The sequence below is a fragment of the Tenrec ecaudatus genome, chromosome 1 (assembly GCF_050624435.1).
Source record: "Tenrec ecaudatus isolate mTenEca1 chromosome 1, mTenEca1.hap1, whole genome shotgun sequence".
In the NCBI taxonomy this organism is placed as follows: domain Eukaryota; kingdom Metazoa; phylum Chordata; class Mammalia; order Afrosoricida; family Tenrecidae; genus Tenrec; species Tenrec ecaudatus.
Genome location: NC_134530.1, coordinates 236,243,099 through 236,260,900, shown reverse-complemented (window position 1 = coordinate 236,260,900; position 17,802 = coordinate 236,243,099). Strand labels below are relative to the sequence as shown.

The 17,802-nt window shown below is 41.2% G+C and overlaps 1 protein-coding gene across 1 annotated transcript in view; it reads left to right on the top strand.

Moving 5' to 3' along the window:
* Positions 1–17,802, top strand: part of USH2A (usherin) — a 987,589-nt gene that overhangs the window by 654,886 nt on the left and 314,901 nt on the right. Inside the window, exon 41 of the mRNA XM_075540576.1 lies at positions 5,694–6,322. Within this exon, the coding sequence (XP_075396691.1) occupies positions 5,694–6,322 (629 nt within the window). The remainder of the gene's footprint in view (positions 1–5,693; positions 6,323–17,802) is intronic.

Below are 17,802 nucleotides of genomic sequence, written 5' to 3'. Positions count from 1 at the left end.
TTATTAACATGAAAAATAATCCTAATTATCTTCTTTACAAATAGTCTTTTATATAAAATCTGGATATATAAAGCCTTATGTAACCCTAACATACTATACCAAAACTAAATGTCTTGTTATTGAGTGTATCCCAACTCAGTGGTTCCAGAGAGGGCTCTGGGATTGTAAATCTACAGAAGCAGAAAGCCTTATTTTTCCTCATAAAACGGCTGGTGGGCTTGAACGGCAGACTTTGAGGTTAGTAGCCCAGTGCCTAACTGCTAGCTAGGACCACCAAGGACCCTTCTAGAACACTACAGACATTTGAAAACATTCCCTGTTGTCCTTGTGATTAGATACCTTCCAGTGGTTCCACTTAATAGCAACCATATGTACAAGTTCCGGCAAGATCCTCCCAGTTGTTAGATATTTTGGAGCCCATTGCTGGAGTCAGTCTGTCATTCTGTCTTATTAGGGGTCTTCCTTTGTGCTCACCCTCTACTTTACTTTTCCAGTCACTGGTCCCTCCTGATAACACGCCTGACTTACAGACGGGAAAGTCTCGCCATCTTCACCTGTCAGCACCTTTCTGTCTGCGTTTCCTCAGAGAGCTCTAGTCATTCTTCTAGCCGTCCATAGCACATTCAGTATCACAAATGAAATACTTCCCTTTTTCTCTGGCCATGCTTATTAAAGTGAGCCAACTTTCACATGCATAGGAGGCTACTGAGTCAGGTGTACCTTGGTCCTCAGAGTGACATTTTTGCTCTTAGACACTTAAACGAAGTCTTCTGCAGAGATTTGCACAACGCAATACTTTGTGCAAAAGAAGTCATTTGATTCCTTGACTGTTGCTCCATGACATTGATTGTGGATTCAAGTAAAAAGGAAATTCTTGACAACATCAATCTTTCCCCCAATCATGATGATGTTGCTTACTGATTGAATTGTGAGGATTTTTTTTCTTTAAATTCATACTGAGGGTTGGAGTTTTTCATCTGGAGTGTTCCAATCCTGCTGCCTTTTAACAAGAAGACCTATGATATCATATCACAGATTACCATGAGTCTTGATCCTCTCTCAACGCCATGTTCTTTATATAACCCAGCTTTTTAGATTATTTTCTCAGCACGCACACTGAACAAATATGGTTAAAGATATTACCCTGACACACACCCGTCCTGTTCTTAAACATATATTGTCTCTTTTTCTGTTCCAATGCCTATGTATAGATATAGATGCCACATGAGCACAATCAGGTGTTCAGGAATTCTTGTTTTTCACAGTGCTATCCAAAATGTGTTCAGATCTACGCTGTCAAGTGCCTTTACATTGTCAAGAAAACACATCTACATATCTTTCTGGCATGCTCTGCCTTCAGCCCAGAGTCTGCTGGCAATGGCAACGATAACCTTCTTTCTAGATCCTTTCCAGAATCTGGCTTGAATTCCTGCCAGTTTCCTATTGTTGTTCTACCATAACCAATTCTGAATTATGTTCAGCAATATTTAACTCGGGTGTGATCTTCATGCTCCTGAGGCCCCTACTTCCTAAGATTTAATGCGTAGCTACAAAGAAGAAGGTTCTCGTTCTATTACTGTGGGAGGTAAAGTCCTCTTCTGAGTAAAATAAATATATGTTGGAATAAATTAAGTGAAGTTTTGCCTAAAGATAAGGAATGATGCCGAGCTCTGAATTCTCACATCTTATTATTTGTCCTCAACTTCCAAGGAAGATTTCAGAGCCATTCACCACACAATATACCCGCTTTTAGAAGTCAAAACATTTTTGCTAACCTATTTTCTATTGTTCTGATCTCAGGAGTAATGGAGAAAAATACTTCACCAATATCAGCTCTCCTAATTGTCCCCATTCAAAAAGCTTTCTCTGTTCAAATGGCTTTCCAGTCTTCAGATGTCCCCTCATTAAATGATGTTGTCTATGTATCACAGCTCATTTCTTCTTTTCTCAGTTGTTAAGAAGCTGAAAGTTAATTTTTGTGCGAAACTGTTGTGTCCATTTTTACTTCTGGGGGGAGGATCCCACTATTTTACCCTCTTCTTTACAAGATTGATATTTCTTTATCTTTACTTTATTGGGCCTATTACAGTTGGGTCTTTTATTATGAGCTGTCAAAAATCCTTTGGGGAAGTACTTAGGGTATAAATAATAAATTGATAAAAGAATTCATGATTAAAGTGTAGACAGAATCCATCACTCTACTCTTCTGCTAACATATCAGTAGTGAATATCAAAGGGCTATGGCAACAATTAGCCTATAATATATTGCTCCATAGAATTATACAGCCATATATTTGCCACCTTAATTTTTAATTCATTAGTAAATTTGAAGGATATTCATGAATGGAGTTAATATTACAGAAAAGAGCTTTTAATCTGAGTGAGTTTTTAATTGGAATGGCAAAAAGGTGCTTCAGGCAGGCAGTGATAAGGACAGGAAAACGAGTTACCGTGGGTAACTTCAGTAGCAAACAAGTAGAGGAGACGCACGAAAAATGTGGAAATTACATGGATGCTCCGCTTGTGAGCCTTTTACCTCCATATCCACGTGCACACCCCTATACATACTCCTGCATGCAAAACCCAATAAGCAAACTCTCTGGTAGCAGTCGCAGTCCACTCATCTCAGGTAGAAGCTGAACTTTTGAAGCTCATGAGCAAACTAGTCTCCCATAAAAGATCATTTCATTCGCCAAGATGAAGCGGCTCTTTATTATTACTGCTGCAATGAAATGGCTAGGAGTACGGACCTGTGATCTGAACGGAAACAACGTTCCTGTCCTGAGCCCCAGGAGGGAGTTCTCCACACCACGACCCCCACGCAGGGGGCTGTGTGCTTGTATTTCCATCACTGGCCAGCGGAGCAGCGTGGCTGTCATACTTCCCACTCTCCCCTCCAGTGACAGCCGCATTGACAACATGTTATACTCCACATTGATTTTACAGTTAAGGAGCTGATTGTGATATATAGGGATTTTAAGAATTCAGCTGAGAGGCTGACTTTTGCCTTTTATCATTCCATTAAAATTTTATAACCATCTTTTTCATGTCATTTCACCCATGAATTCTTACTTTAGAAAGTGATAGCTACTGCTGTGAGAATAACTTTTCTCATGTCCAGAGCTTTTTATTGTATTAGCAAACTACCCCAATTATAGTTATTACTCATGTTTTACATAATTGTGGTGACCCTTTCGACCAAGTAGAAGCATGCCAGTTGATTTGTACATAGAATTAGATGATTCCGCTTATCATCTGAAAGCACTAAATTGAAAGAGTGCCAGGAGTCAGGTGTTAACACTTCCCTGCCCAAAGCAGCTAACTAAGCTGCCAGCAGCCTCTGCCTCTGTATGGCACAGACGGACACCACTCTGCTAGTAACATGCATGCGGGCTCTTCAGGGGAAAATATGAACCTGAAATGGAACATCTTTTCTTTCTCAGGATAAGAGATCCTCTCTAAGGCAAGGCTGTGTTCTGTGAGGGCTGGAAGTGCAAGTTCCTCTCATTACCACGGAGGAAGTTCCACCTATCACAGCGTCTTTGTGAGCAAAGGGGGGGGGCAGAGGTGACCCCCATCATAATGGAGAACAAACCGCACCATTGTTGTTTCTTTTCCCTGAAGATGCTCACAGCGTGAGAGTTCACAGATGAGGAATAAGTAGGCAAAACCCTCGTGAAAACCCCAAAAGCAAAACATTCTGGTTTTCCAATGGGTTTTATTCTTTTTGAGGGGATCGGGTGAGCTGCAGTTAGACTTAGAAGATGTGAATTTCCACTATTGATCTTACCAACCCCGAATCTCTGAGGAGTTCGTTTTCCAAAGCAGAATGGATACATGACGAGGCATGCACTTGCTCTCCTGGGGGAGAAAGCCAAATCTAGATGGCATGTACAAATAAGAAAGGCCCGGCGTCTCCATTGTGAGATGATAACGGCCACCCCTCCACTGTGACAGAGAGCAGGAGTAAGGCATGTTTTTAGGAAGCTTTGACGTGAAAGGCTAACACTAGGCTAAGGCAGGAGGTATAATCCAGAGCAAGATCACTGTACTATTAGCATTTTTTCCCCTGCAAATGGATGTGTCACCAAATCGCAGACCCTGCCTGATGTCAGGGTTCGTGGGCTGTCAAACCCTGCCCCTCCCAAAGTAATGACGCTTCTACCCTCAGTCGGTGACAAATGCGAAAGTGGAATCATTTTATCAGCTAGCCTTGCAGTTGCTGGGTTTGTGAAACAGTGGCCACATTCCCAATGAAGTCTCTGGTTTGACACAAGCACACACATACCCAGTGCTAGGTCCAAGTATATCCTTTTTTTAAAAAAAGATTTTCAATAAAATCTAATGTTCACAGGGGAAATAAATCTCATAAATGTCAAAATTGCTGTGGGCAGAAAGGGGGATATACTATTTTCTTGATCTGTTGTAGCAATTTATAGATTTCAGGCCTTGGTTTATAAGAATGCTAAATGTTCTGAATTACAGCTGTTACTGATCAGTGATTGAGCCAGATTTGTGTTATTGCACCATGTTCTTGCTTGTACCTAGAGAGCAGTAAAGCCTCCATATAATAAAAAGCACCTGCATTTTAAATGAAATTTCAATTGAAAAACTTAACAGCCCTTCAAATTGCAGAATTTAACGCAGCCCAGTAAAGCTTAAATAACACTTTGCCTCTGCAGGCTGAGGGGTTTGCATCCAAGGTGACTCGATTGTGTCGCATGGTGAAATTATTTACAATTAAGGAATTTCTCTGGAGGGCTGCAGAATACTAGCTGTTCCACAACACCTCTGCAGGCATATGGTGGGCCTCTTTCCGTATTCACGGAGCCTCCTGAACCTTTATGATAATTGAATCAGTTAGAGTGCTGAGTGGAGCAAGCATAAAACCTGTTAACCTAAAGGTCAGAACTGTGCATTGTTTATTTATCAGTAGGTGAAAGAGCTAAATCGGCAGCTTCTGTCACAGTCACAGTAAAAAATCACCTATAATATTAACAGGGAGTAGATAAATTGCAAAACATGGATTAGAATGATAAACAGAACCGAGCATAATATAGAATATATAATGAGAGATGCTGAAGGATTTTACTGGGCTATAAAATGTGCAAGTTTGTTATGATAGTCTTATTGATTATCATTAGTTCCTAGGGCTCTAGGAAAGGTGTGCTGGAAGCTAGGACTTTGGAGATTTCTCTTCTCATATCCTGATTTCAAAACAGTCAAGTCCTTTCCAACCATTAGCTTTAATCTAAATAAAAATGGCTTTTGATAAAACCATCTTATCAAGATAAATGTCAATTTCTCTTCACTAATATTCAACAAGTATCCCAGTCAATTTATGAACAACGTAGTCGTGCTATTTTAAGCATCCTACTTACGTAGTTATAGGCTTTTACCAAGTGCCTATTTTCCTTCCCTTAAAGGAGACTTGCCCCTGAGTGGTCCAAACTACTAAGTCCTTGACCACTAGCCACTGGTCATTCAAACCCACCAAGATATGACTCAAAAGAATGGTTTAGTTATCTGCTTCCCAAGGTCACGGCTTTGAAGACTGTGGGGTGGTTCCAATCTCTCTCTATATAAGGGTCACCATGAGGCATTTCAGCTTTATTTTGAGGAGGTGTGGGAAGCTTCCTTCAAAGATCCCAAGAGGCAGACATATCACTTCTTGGATTTCTTCTATTTTATAGAACCGGGACCTATAGACCCTCCAGTTCTTCTAGATGTGACGTCAAGAACAATGTTGGTCACCTGGCAGCATCCTCTAAAGTCCAACGGAGTTATAACTCATTATAACATTTACCAACATGGCCATCACTACTTGAAAACTTTTGGAAATGTTTCTACTTGCACAGTGGTCCATCTGAACCCACACACTGCCTACCAGTTTCAGGTAGAAGGCTGCACTTCAAGAGGATGTTCCCTTTCACCAAAGTCCCAGGTTGTATGGACACTTCCAGATGCTCCAGAAGAGATCTCAAGTCCAGAGCTGTTCTCTGATACACCAACCTCTGTGATTATATCGTGGACCCCCCCTGCCCATCCCAATGGGTTAGTGGAGAACTTCACAATTGTGCGACGACCCAAAGGGAAGGAAGAGGCCACTGCCTTGGTCACTCTCCCAAGACATCATCCCATGCGGTTTATTGACAACTCTACTGCTCTTAGCCCATGGACAAAATATGAATATCGTGTCCTGGTGAGCACTCGTAATGGAGATGCAAATGGCAGTGCTTGGGCAGAAGTTATCACAAGACCCTCAAGACCTGCTGGGGTCCAGCCGCCCATGGTTCATGTGGTAGGACCCAAAGCAGCCAAGGTAAGGCACTGAGTGTTTTAGCTCCTTTCTAGACGGAAATCTGTATGCTGGATCAACTAGGTGTTGAACAGAGCCATCTACTGACAAAAGGCATGCACTTGCTGTTAGAAGTAGTCACTGGAGACATTGGGTTCTGGGTTTTGGCCTTTGGCCCAAACCATCGTGAATTCAGTGTCAGTTTTTCATTTCCCCCCTCAATCCCCTTAATTATATTCTTGAGATGCTTCCATTTGCCTCACACACCTGAAATACTTTGAATGCCACAATGGGATGCTTAGCTTAACCACCACGTCAGATTTAAATAGATCAGAAAATGAGAAGATGGGGGGAAATGCTGAGGAATGGATTAGCATATTAGCAAAAGTTCCAATTACCAATATCCTGATTTCATTTTAACGATCAAAGGATCAAAATTATGAGGAAAGAAATAAAAATGGCACATTACAGAGCAATCTAGAAAGCATTCAATTATTCACCACATTCTACTGGGAATGAACTCTAGAGGACAGGATAACTACCATTGTTTTGGCTTGCATACAAACTTCATTCAAGGGAAATTAGTGTAACCAAACAGGAGGGAGTTTTGTAGCTTAGAAGCCTCTTTTGTGTAAATACACACATGCTTCCATGGCTTCAGTCTTGTACTAATGCCAAATGCATTGGGACAGTAGCTGGCTCACCAGAGCACAAAACAAAAGACATTTGCATAACAGCAAAGTTCATCTGTCGAAATTATTATTTGGATCTTTGTTGTATATTCACTCCCCACCCCACTCACACCAAAGCAAACACATGGTGATGCCAAATTATATGAATTTGTAGTACATACTTATTTAACTTATAAATAAAGGGCTATTTTTAAAAAACCATTGATTCGTTTTAATGTGACACTGATCACAGTAACACACCTTTTGTTAGAACTATAGAAATACCAAACATATATAGAACTCAGTTGATGAAACATGAAAAGGAAATACCTTTTAGGCATATAATGTACAATCTTTATTATAAGACTATGTCACAGCTACTTAATCTACTAATTAGAATGTCAGCCCACTAATTATTTTTAGAAAGTCTAAGAATGTCTCTTCTTCTAAACAAAAAAGACCTCCAAAGACACTGCCATTGAGTCAACGCTGACCATAACCACCCAGAGGTCAGTGCAGAACTTCCCCCTGTGGGTTTCTGAGACTGTAACTGTTTATGAGACTGGAAAGCACTATCTTTCTCCTGAAATAAAGGGGAAAACTAAATCCTAGAAATATTATTCTATAACTGACTTCATTTTCTTTAGTCAGGGAGAGATTTTGCAAAAGTTTGGCAACAGTGCTAATCACCGTGGTACAAAATAACAAACACTGTCCCTTTGCAAAAGCAGAGCTACACAATGGACATGTTTTCTAGAGTTAATAATAGCCCACGTTGATTTGGCAGAACTAGAAAAAAGAAACAAATATCTTCAGTAGAATTTTAGCTTAGTGCACAGTACTACTTGATTCAACATACACAAAATATGATCAAAATGATTTACAAGTTGCCTTGCTTTTTCTTTTAATTATTTTGTTTGTTTGTTTTTTAAATCATTTTACTGAGGGCTCATAAAACTCTTATCACAATCCATATATCCACCCATTGTGTACATTTGTATATTTGTTGCCATCATCATTTTCACAATATTTTCTTTCTACATGAGACCTTGGTATCAGCTCCTCATTTTTCCCCTCTCTTCCCACCCTACATCCCTCAGGAACCCTTAATAATTTATAGATTGTTATTATTTTTTCATATCATACACTCACAAATGTCTCCCTTCACCCACTTTCCTGTGGTCCTTCCCCCAGGGAGGGGGTTGTATGTAGATCATTGTGATCAGTTCCCTCTTTGTCCCCCACCTTACCCTTACTCTCCTGGTATCACTACTCTCCTTATTCATCCTGAGGGGTTTATCTGTTCAGGATTCCTGGTGTTTCCAGCTCTTTTCCTTACCAATGTACATTCTTGGGTCTAGCTGGATTTGTAAGGTAAATTGGGGTCATGATAATCGGGGAAGAAGCATTAAAGAACTAGAGGAAAGTTGTATGTTTTATTGGTGATTTACTGCACCCTGACTCGCTCGTCTCATCCCCACCATCCTTCTGTAAGGGGATGTCCAGTTGCCTCTAGATGGGCTTTGGGTCTCCACTCCACCCTCTCCATCATTCACAATGATATGATTTTTTTGTTCATTGATGCCTGATACCTGATCCTATCAACACCTCATGATCACACAGGCTGGTGTGCTTCTTCCATGTGGGCTTTGTTGCTTCTCAGCTAGATGGCCGCTTGTTTATCTACAAGCCGTTAAGACCCCAGATGTTATATCTTTTGATATACGGGCACCATCAGCTTTCTTCGCCACATTTGCTTATGCACCCGCTTTGTCTTCGGTGATCGTGCCAGGAAGGTGAGCATAATGGAATGCCAGGTTATTAGAACAAAGTATTCTTTCATTGAGGAGTACTTGAGTAGAGGACCAATGTCCATCTGATACCTTGATACTAAGCCTATGATATATGCTCATAGATCTATTTCCCTATCATCATATGTACATGCCTGTATTTAGACCTTTATAACTGCCCTTTACTTCCTAGTTCCTTCCTCTGTTTTCTTTTACTTTCCTCTTGCCCCACTATCATTCTCAGCCTTCATTTGGGTTTCAGTAATTCCTCTCAGTTACATTGCCCTTGATCAAGCCCTAACAGGCCTCCTACACCCTCGGTGCCATCAATTTTAGACCCCTTGTTATTCCCATGTCCCTGGCTTTGTTGAAACGCACTTCCTTTTCCCCACCTCCCCCTCGCCCATAGCCACCCCCACTCCCAACCATTGGTCCCGGTTGTTTTCTCCTCCAAATTGTTTATCCCACCTATCTTATCTAGATAGACCTGCAGAAATAATAATATGCACACAAAAAAGACAGAGCAAAACAAATCAACAAAACAACAACAAACCAATAACAAAAATAAAGAAAAGCCTATAAGTAGTTCAAGGTCTGTTTGTTGACCTTTAGGAGTATTTTCTGGTGGAGTCTGATGGGTTGCCACACGCTAGTCCCAAAGTCTAATTTTGGTATTTCCCGGGGACTTTGTTGATCTACTCCCCTTGTTGCTCTGCTGCACGCCCTTAGTGTTTCCCCTCGGTGTGGTGAGGTCAGATTGGGCGCAATTCCTGCACTGTGTCTCCAGTTTTGTCCTCCATAGTATTATGGGGGGTCAGTGAGGTGTATCGTGTGTCATAGTGGGGCCGGCCCTATGGTCCTCTCTGTGCATTGGCTGCTTTGAGCAGGAATATCATCCTCAGGGCATGGTGGGCCAGGATGTGCTCTACTTTCTCTTCCTCTCCCTTCATTCACTCCCGTGTGCTCTGGTCAGGCATGTTCCTCAACCTGAGCTGTAGTTTCAGTGTTGTCCTCTGAAGTGAATTCTTCTATGGGGAGAGGGGGCTGTCCACATAGTTGGGATTGGGGCCGGCCCCTCAGACCTCTCTATATTGGTGATTATTTTTAAAGCCTTATCCCAGAAATAAAATAATGTGATTGACTAGCTTACTTACAGAGATCCAGATGACTATGTAGCTCAGTTCTAAAACCAAACCAACTTTACAGCCATCGAGTTGGTTCTGTGCCTGTGAATTTCCATGACTATAATTGTTTACAGGTGTATAAGCCTGTTTTTCTCTCTCAGAACGGCTGGTGGTTTCAAACTGTTGACCGTACAGTTAATTGTCCAATTCTTAACCACTATACCAGCAGGGCTCCTTGTAGAGCTGAATTTCACAAGCATTCAGCTAAGTTCTCACCCAGGCCAAGCATCTAAAAGTCTTTCAGGAGTGAAATATATAGGCAATGTATGTGGCAGCTTCAAAAAGTTGGTGAAGATTTCCCATTATCTTTTCAGTCGATTCTTCGATGAAATTTTGAATTCCTTCACATACTAGTATTACTTTGACAATGCTACATGATTTATTTGCTCGTATTTTATAACTGATGAATCAAAAGTTAACAACTAAATAGAAAGTTAACACAGGAAAAGTAGCTGAAACTAGGAACTCATGACTTATATTTAAATAGCATTAAAATAACATGGCATATTTGTCCTTTAATGTCACTGGCTCAAATTATGTTCAGAAAGTCCCTAAGATTTTGCCAAAGCACATGCTCTAGAGATAGAATGTATCTGATAAGCCAAGACAAGCACAGCAAGACGGGGATTTCACATAGGATTTGAGAGGAAGAATCGCAAAGGGTAGAAGGCTTTATGATGACTAGCAAGAGGACACTCATTGGCTCAATGGTCACCGCATTTTTTCAGAATTTACTATGCAGTGCTGCCCCAATTTCTAGGCTGAAGGGAGAAGTCAATGATAATATCCACAACAGCAATTTCAGTTATACTAATATTTACTGAGCACCAGCACATCAAAACGAGGACCTCCTCTGGGCACTAAAGAGATCGCACAGACCAAAAAAAGGTTTTATGGGGCTCATATTTCGGGCAGAATATAAACAGGTAGGTATATAATAAGCCAATAAGTGGCAAGGACTTGTGGGAGGGGTGGGAACAAACGGGGTTAAGAAGAAAAAGGAGTAGCAGCTAATGGGGTTAGGGATAATAGAGGTGGAGTCAGTAATTTAAGCAAGTTCTCCTCAGGCTGAGCCCCAGGTTCTTTCAACTTTGCCGTGTCAAGGGTACGAGTCCACAGTCTAATGGGGCAAGTGAAGGAAGGAGACAGACCTAATCTACCTGGAGAACACATTCAAAGCGACCCATAAGTAACTATGAAAAGGTTGTTGGAACTTGGCATGGGTAGGAACATTAAGAAAGGAAAGTGGAGCGCTCAGCAGTGTTTATTAAAATTATATTCCTTAAAATTATATTTGACCAACAGAATCATGTATCACAGCAAAGAGGTGGTGTCATTTGAAAACTGAAAGCCATGTTTCTTTGTGTGGTATGTAATCCCTTAAAAGATTTCGCTTCATTTTATAAAGTAAGTAAAAATGCTGTGCCAGGTTTGGAATTAGTTCAACAAAACTACAGGCTAATTTCATATATGAAAGTGGATACAAAAAATTCTAAAATAATACTGGCAAATTGAATTAAGTAATGTGTCAAAGTAATGATGGATCAGGACAAATCTGGTTTTATTCCAAAGTTGTAAGGATGGTTCAACATCAGGAAATCAATCAACACAGGTTTTATATTAGAGGAGGAAAACCCTGTTCTACCAAAATTGCAAAACAAATATTTTTAAAAATTGGAAGTCTTTTCTAACAAAAAAATTAAAATAGAGCCAGATTAGGAAGAAACGTATTTAAGTATTATAAAATCTATAAGACTGCTTCATGGAAGCCCTGAGGAAAATTGAGGAGTAGGAAGAAATAAAAACGGGAGGCCTAATGGCGTAATTGGCTAGGCATTGAGCTGATAGTCGTCAGGTCCGTGGTTCAAACCCTCCAGTTGTTCTGTGGGAGAAAGATGAGACTATCCACTCCCCTAAAGTCTAGGAATCCCAACGGGACAGTTCTCTGTCCCATGAAGTAGCTCTGACATGGAGAATCAACTCCATGTCAGTAAGTGAGAGTGAAGAATGAAGAAGTGAAACAGAAATATTGAAATTATTTAATTTTTATGCAGAAAAAAATATATATAATTTATATATATATATATAATTGCAGACATATGTATATATAATTTTATGGTGATGGTCTCTTTTGCAGCACCATAGGCTTTCTTCGTTGTTGTTGGGTCTGTCAGTTCTGACCTGTAGCTTCCCCACGTGGCAGAGTAGAATTGCCTTATGAGGTTGGGGGCGGTACTCTCTACGGAAGCACTTTGTCAAGCATTTCGCCCATGCTGCTCTAAGAGAAGTTCAAACAGCCAACCTCTTTGCTAGCATCTAATCACTTAATTATTTGCACACCCAGGGTTCCAGGTCCCCAGCACCTACCCAGATCATACCACTGTCTCCCCAAAAAGAGTGATCAGGCCTCCAGTGCCGAGCTCCCCCACTGTACTATTATCAGAAGGCTGGGCCCGCCAGCCTGTGTGTGTCCTGAAATCCAATGACACGTGGAGCCATGCCCACAGTTGTTTCTGCTCTGGTAAACTGTGTGTTTCCAGCTTGGATTCAACCCAAATATAGTTGAACCGCAATGGTCATTCTCACCAATTTTTTGAAGATTCCTTTCAATTTTTGTTGTCTACCCTAACACAAACAATGAAAATTTTAAAATCTTAAAGGCTACGAATAAAAAAATAATAATGACCACTAATTTTTATTGAGTTTTTTCATGATGTTCTAGTTGCTTTCCTCATTTAACCCTTACAACTAACACTGCTAGTTCGTTATTAGCCCATCACGTACTGTGCAGGAAAACTGAGGATTGAGAAAGTATGGTTCTCAAGATTGTATGGGAATTACGGCTAGGATTCACCTGCAGTTAGTATGTTCCAAATTCCATGCTCATCTCTACTTTTTTACACCCTAATAAATGGACTGACACAGGGGCTCCAACAATTGGCTCCAACATCACAACAGTTGTGAAAATGGTGAAGGACAAGGCAGTGATTCATACTGTTCACTGTGAGTCCAGGCTGACTTCACAGCACCTAAGAACACCAACCAATGGATAATGTACCATGTCCCTGGCTGGAAAGATCTAACAGCAGAATCAATCCTCTCAAAGTTGCCATATAAGTATACCAGTGATTCATTTTGTTTCAAATGGATTTTAAAGTATAAAAAGAGCACTAAATATCTTAAAATACTGAGCTAGATTATGGCAGAACCATGGGATGAAAACTTCCTTCGTCAGACTTGCTCTAAAGCCCCTGAATTACAACAGTATGATATTGGCATACAGACAAGCTGTTCCTGTTGGAAACAGATTACACAGTTTAGGAAGAGATAGAAGTATACTTTGAAGCATGAGTTGTTATAGAAATGGAATTACATTTCATTATGAGAAGATCATTTACATTTAAAACTGTAATTGTTTGGGGGTGGATGTAGAAACACAATCCTTCTTCAGGCTAGGAGGATATGGTACAGTCTGAATTTTATGGCATGCAAATATTTCAATAGCCTATCCTGGATATATAACATTGGTCCTGGGTAATAATACGGACTGAAAGTTGTTCATCTCATACCTTTTGGGCATACAAGCAGGAGGTGATCAGCTTACTGTTTCTGTTAGCCTACCAACTTCTCAGCCATTTTGTTCTCTACTGTGTTATAAAAGGATGTTTTATATATTCCTTCTATATGTTTTGTACAGTCAGTTGATACCTTATAACTCTCTGCTGTTAATAGGACATATTTTCTAATTCTGTCACCTTAAAGGAGAAGGAAATATCTAATCTTTCCTTTTAAATGTTCATAGTAGAAAACATAAGGAGACTTTGGATCTCCAAATGTTTGTCGACAGAGTCACTACATCAAACCTTTTCATCTCTGCCGGTAGATTTCTTATCCAAGTTTTGTCTTATGCACACATTTTCACAGCCTCAATATCTGGTTTCAAATCAATTCACTGTTAGCTCAACTACTAACCTGGGTGATCTAAGCTGCACTCCTTTCAAGCTCTTCCAAACTCTGACAACTCAGGATATTCAAGTCCTAGAAGAAAGGCGGATGGTATACTGCAGCTCTCTCACTGCCAAGTTGATTCTGACATAGCGACGCCCCAGGTTGCCTAGTGGTTACACACTGGGCGGCTATATGCAAGGTCAGCAGTTCAAAACAAGGGGGAGAGAGGAGATTTTCTACTCCATTGAAGAGTTACAGCTCAGAAACTCCCGGGAGCAATTCTACCCAGTCCTTCAAAAGAGCTGGTGGATCTGAACCATTGCCCTTCAGGTTAGCAGCCCAGACTGGTGACCTTTATGCAACCAGGACTCAATAAGACAAATTAGTCATGTGGACTTTAGCTCTGAATTTTCTTCCATATCTCATTTACATGACAAGTACCAAGAAGCCTGAGGTGGACCTGGCCTCTTCAAATCTAGAACTGGCCCTCACAAATAAAATGCTAGACTGCTCTAATCCCTATTTGCCCTGAATTTAGTTGCTTGCTCATGAACGCATTCTTCCTCTCCCCCCTTCCTTTCCCTTCTCCTTCCCCATCGCCTTCTACCTCCCCCTCTTTCTTTCTTTCTTTTTTTGGATATGTATTTGTTTCTTTACTTAAAAAAAATAATTTTATTGGGGCTCATACAACGCTTATCACAATCCATACATACATCAGTTGAGTAAAGCACCCTTATACATTCGTTGCCCTCATCATTCTCAAAATTCGCCTTCCGCTTTGGTTCCCGGAATCCGCTCATTTTCCTTTTTTCACTCCCCCTCACTCCCTGCTCCCCCCTCCCTCATTAATCCTTAATAATTTATAAATTATTATTTTATCTTATCTTACACTGCACGGCATCTCCCTTTACCCACTTTCCTGTTGCCCATCCCCCAGAGAGGAGGTTATACTTGGATCCCTGAGATCGGTTCTCCCCTTCTACACCCCCTTCCCTCCCGGTGTCACCACTCTCACCACTGGTCCTGAGGGGTTCATCTGTCCTAGATTCCCTGTGTTTCCATATCCCTACTGCACCGCTGTGCATCCTCTGGTCTAACCAGGTCCACAAGGTAGAATTGGGATCATGATAGTTGGGGAGGAGGAAGCATTTAAGAACTAGAGGAAGGTTGTGAGTTTCATGATTGCTACACTGAACCCTGAGTGACTCATCTCCTCCCCACTACCCCTCTACAAGGGATGTCCAGTTGTCTACAGATTTGCATTGGGTCCCCATCATGCATTCCCCTCATTCACAATGATATGATTTTCCCCCCTGCCTTTGTTGTTTGAAACCTGGTCCCCTCGACCCTTCATGATCACACAGGTTGGTGTGCTGCTTCTATGTGGGCTTTGTTGCTTCTGGGCTAGATGGCGGCTAGTTTACTCTCAAGTCCCCAGATGCTATATCTCTCAATAGCCGGGCACCATCAGCCTTCTTCACCACACTTATTTATGCACACATTCATCTTCAGTGTTTATGTGGGGAAGGTGATCACACAATGATGGTTTTTGTTCTTTGGTGTCTGCTACCTGATCCCTTCAACACCTCGTGTTCATTTAGGCTTGTGTGCTTCTTCTCTGTGGGCTTTGTTGCTTCTGAGCTAGATGGCCGCTTGTTTGCCTTCAAGCCTTTAAGACCCCAGATGCTATATCTTTTTGATATCCAGGTACCATCAGATTTCTTCATCATGTTTGCTTATGCACACGTCTGTCTTCAGCGATCATGTCGGGAAGGTGGGTGTCATGGAATGACCGTTTAGCTGAGCAAGGTGCTGTTGTATTGAGGGAGTGCGCGAGAGGAGGTCCAATGTCCATCTGCTGCCCTACTACTGAACCTATAAATATATGCACATGGGTCTATTTCCCCCTAATCATAAATATATTTACATATGTACATGTTTTTATTTAGGCTTCTATGTATGCCCTTTGCCTCCTACTCCTTTCTTCTATTTCCTTACGCTTTCCTTCCGCACCACTACCATGTTCAGCCTTCATTCTGGTTTCTGTAATTCCTCTCAGTTACCTTGCCCTTGGTCACTCCCTACCAGTGCTCCCATCCCCTCCCTTCACCAGTTTTGAACCACTTGCTTTTCCCTTGTCCCTGTGTTGGCCAACACCTCCTCCCTTCCCCTACCTCCCACACTCTCATGTCCCTCCGGGACCATTGGTCCCATTATTTTCTTCGCTTATTGTTTATTCAGCCTATCTTATCTAGGTGGACCTGCAGATACAGTAATATGTGCATAAAAATGCGGATGGCTTTGACAGCACCAAAGTGGCACCTAAGAACATGGTGTCCACGGCAGTAACACTGACAAGCTAACAAACAAAATAGCCACTGACATACAAAGTTTAAAAGAAAAAAAAGAAGAAAAAACAAAACAAAAATATAGCCAAAAAAAAAAAGGCTGTTAGTAGTTCAAGGTCTGTTTGTTGACCTTTAGGAGTGTTTTCCGGATGAGTCTGATGGGGTGCCACGTCCTGGCCCCAAAGTACACCCTTTATACTCCCTCGGGACGTCCTTGCTCTGCTTCCCCCACCACTCCATGGTACTCCCCGAGTGTTTTGCCTCCGTGCGGTGGGGTCAGCTCAGTCGCACATCCCCCACTGTGTCTCAGGTGCTGTCCCGTGTAGAGCCATGGGTCAGTGCAGGATGTCGCAGCACACTGTGAGGACGGCTATATGGTCCTCTCTGTAAATCTAATGAGCTCAGAAGAAGCATGCCTAAAACTTCTCTTCATCCAGCACAGTGTTGAATTCTAAAAGAGAAAAATATACATTAGTAATGCTTTCTTTGGGTAATGCTTTCAAATCATATGATAAAAAAATACAGGTAGTTCCTGGGTCATTGTGAATATAAAACATCATAATGGTCTTTAGACACCTGCCCTGTTGGCAGGCTCAGAGAGCCTGTTTTGTCTCCAGTTATTAGTGAAAAGACAAGTTGTCATAGATTCCAGGGCAACTTGGAAAGCCCGCATGTGGTACAAAATAGAACCATGCTCCAGAGGATTTCCATGGCTGTGACATTTCTGCAAACGGATCACCTGGCTGTCTTCGGAGGCACCTCTGGGTGCCCTGGAACTGCCATCCTTTGTCGTGAAAGTGCAGTGCTTAACTCTACCACCTTTCATAAGAATATTCTTTGAAAAATCTCACTCCATATTCCTTCCAGGGAACACTTTTACTCTTTGAGTTAAGATAGATATTTTTGCTCAAAGCCTCTCTCATTTTTCTAGCTCTCCTCTGACTGAGCTATTGTAGAGCATTATAAGCATTGATGTTCTTGTGGAAGTCAATTTTTTTAAATCAGCCACCTTGTATAAATCAAGTTTTTAAAAATTCAATAGAACTTTATGTTAAGGGAACATATTATAATCTAATAGGTCATGTCTACAATTGCATATTGAACTCCACCTCTAGAAATGACATTAAATGAATGAGTAGGCCTTGCTTTCCAGAACCTTACAGTCTCATTGGGCAGTGAAATATGTACTCTGAACTTGAAGGAACATGGCAAAGCAGTAATAAAGGAGATGAAGCAGGATGGCATATCTGGGTAAATAAGAGATGATTTCTAGTGGTCTGCGTACACTTCCTGGGGCCCTTTCCCACCACCAGAACCTGTGTGTGTTACAACTGTGTCTTTGCAAGATTTCCAGGGAATAAAAGAAATAGTAGGTGTCATGGTATTCCTTTACAGAGTGTTATTTTTCTTTCTTCTGGCTTCTCAAGTCCATGAATTAGTTAAACAAGAGTAGTTGTGGCTTGCTTTTGAGAAACAATAAAATCTATCTTGGAGAATAGAATGCTATTTTTGCCTTCCTTGCTAAATTTATGCAGAAGAGGAATTCAAGAACCAAAGGTTTTG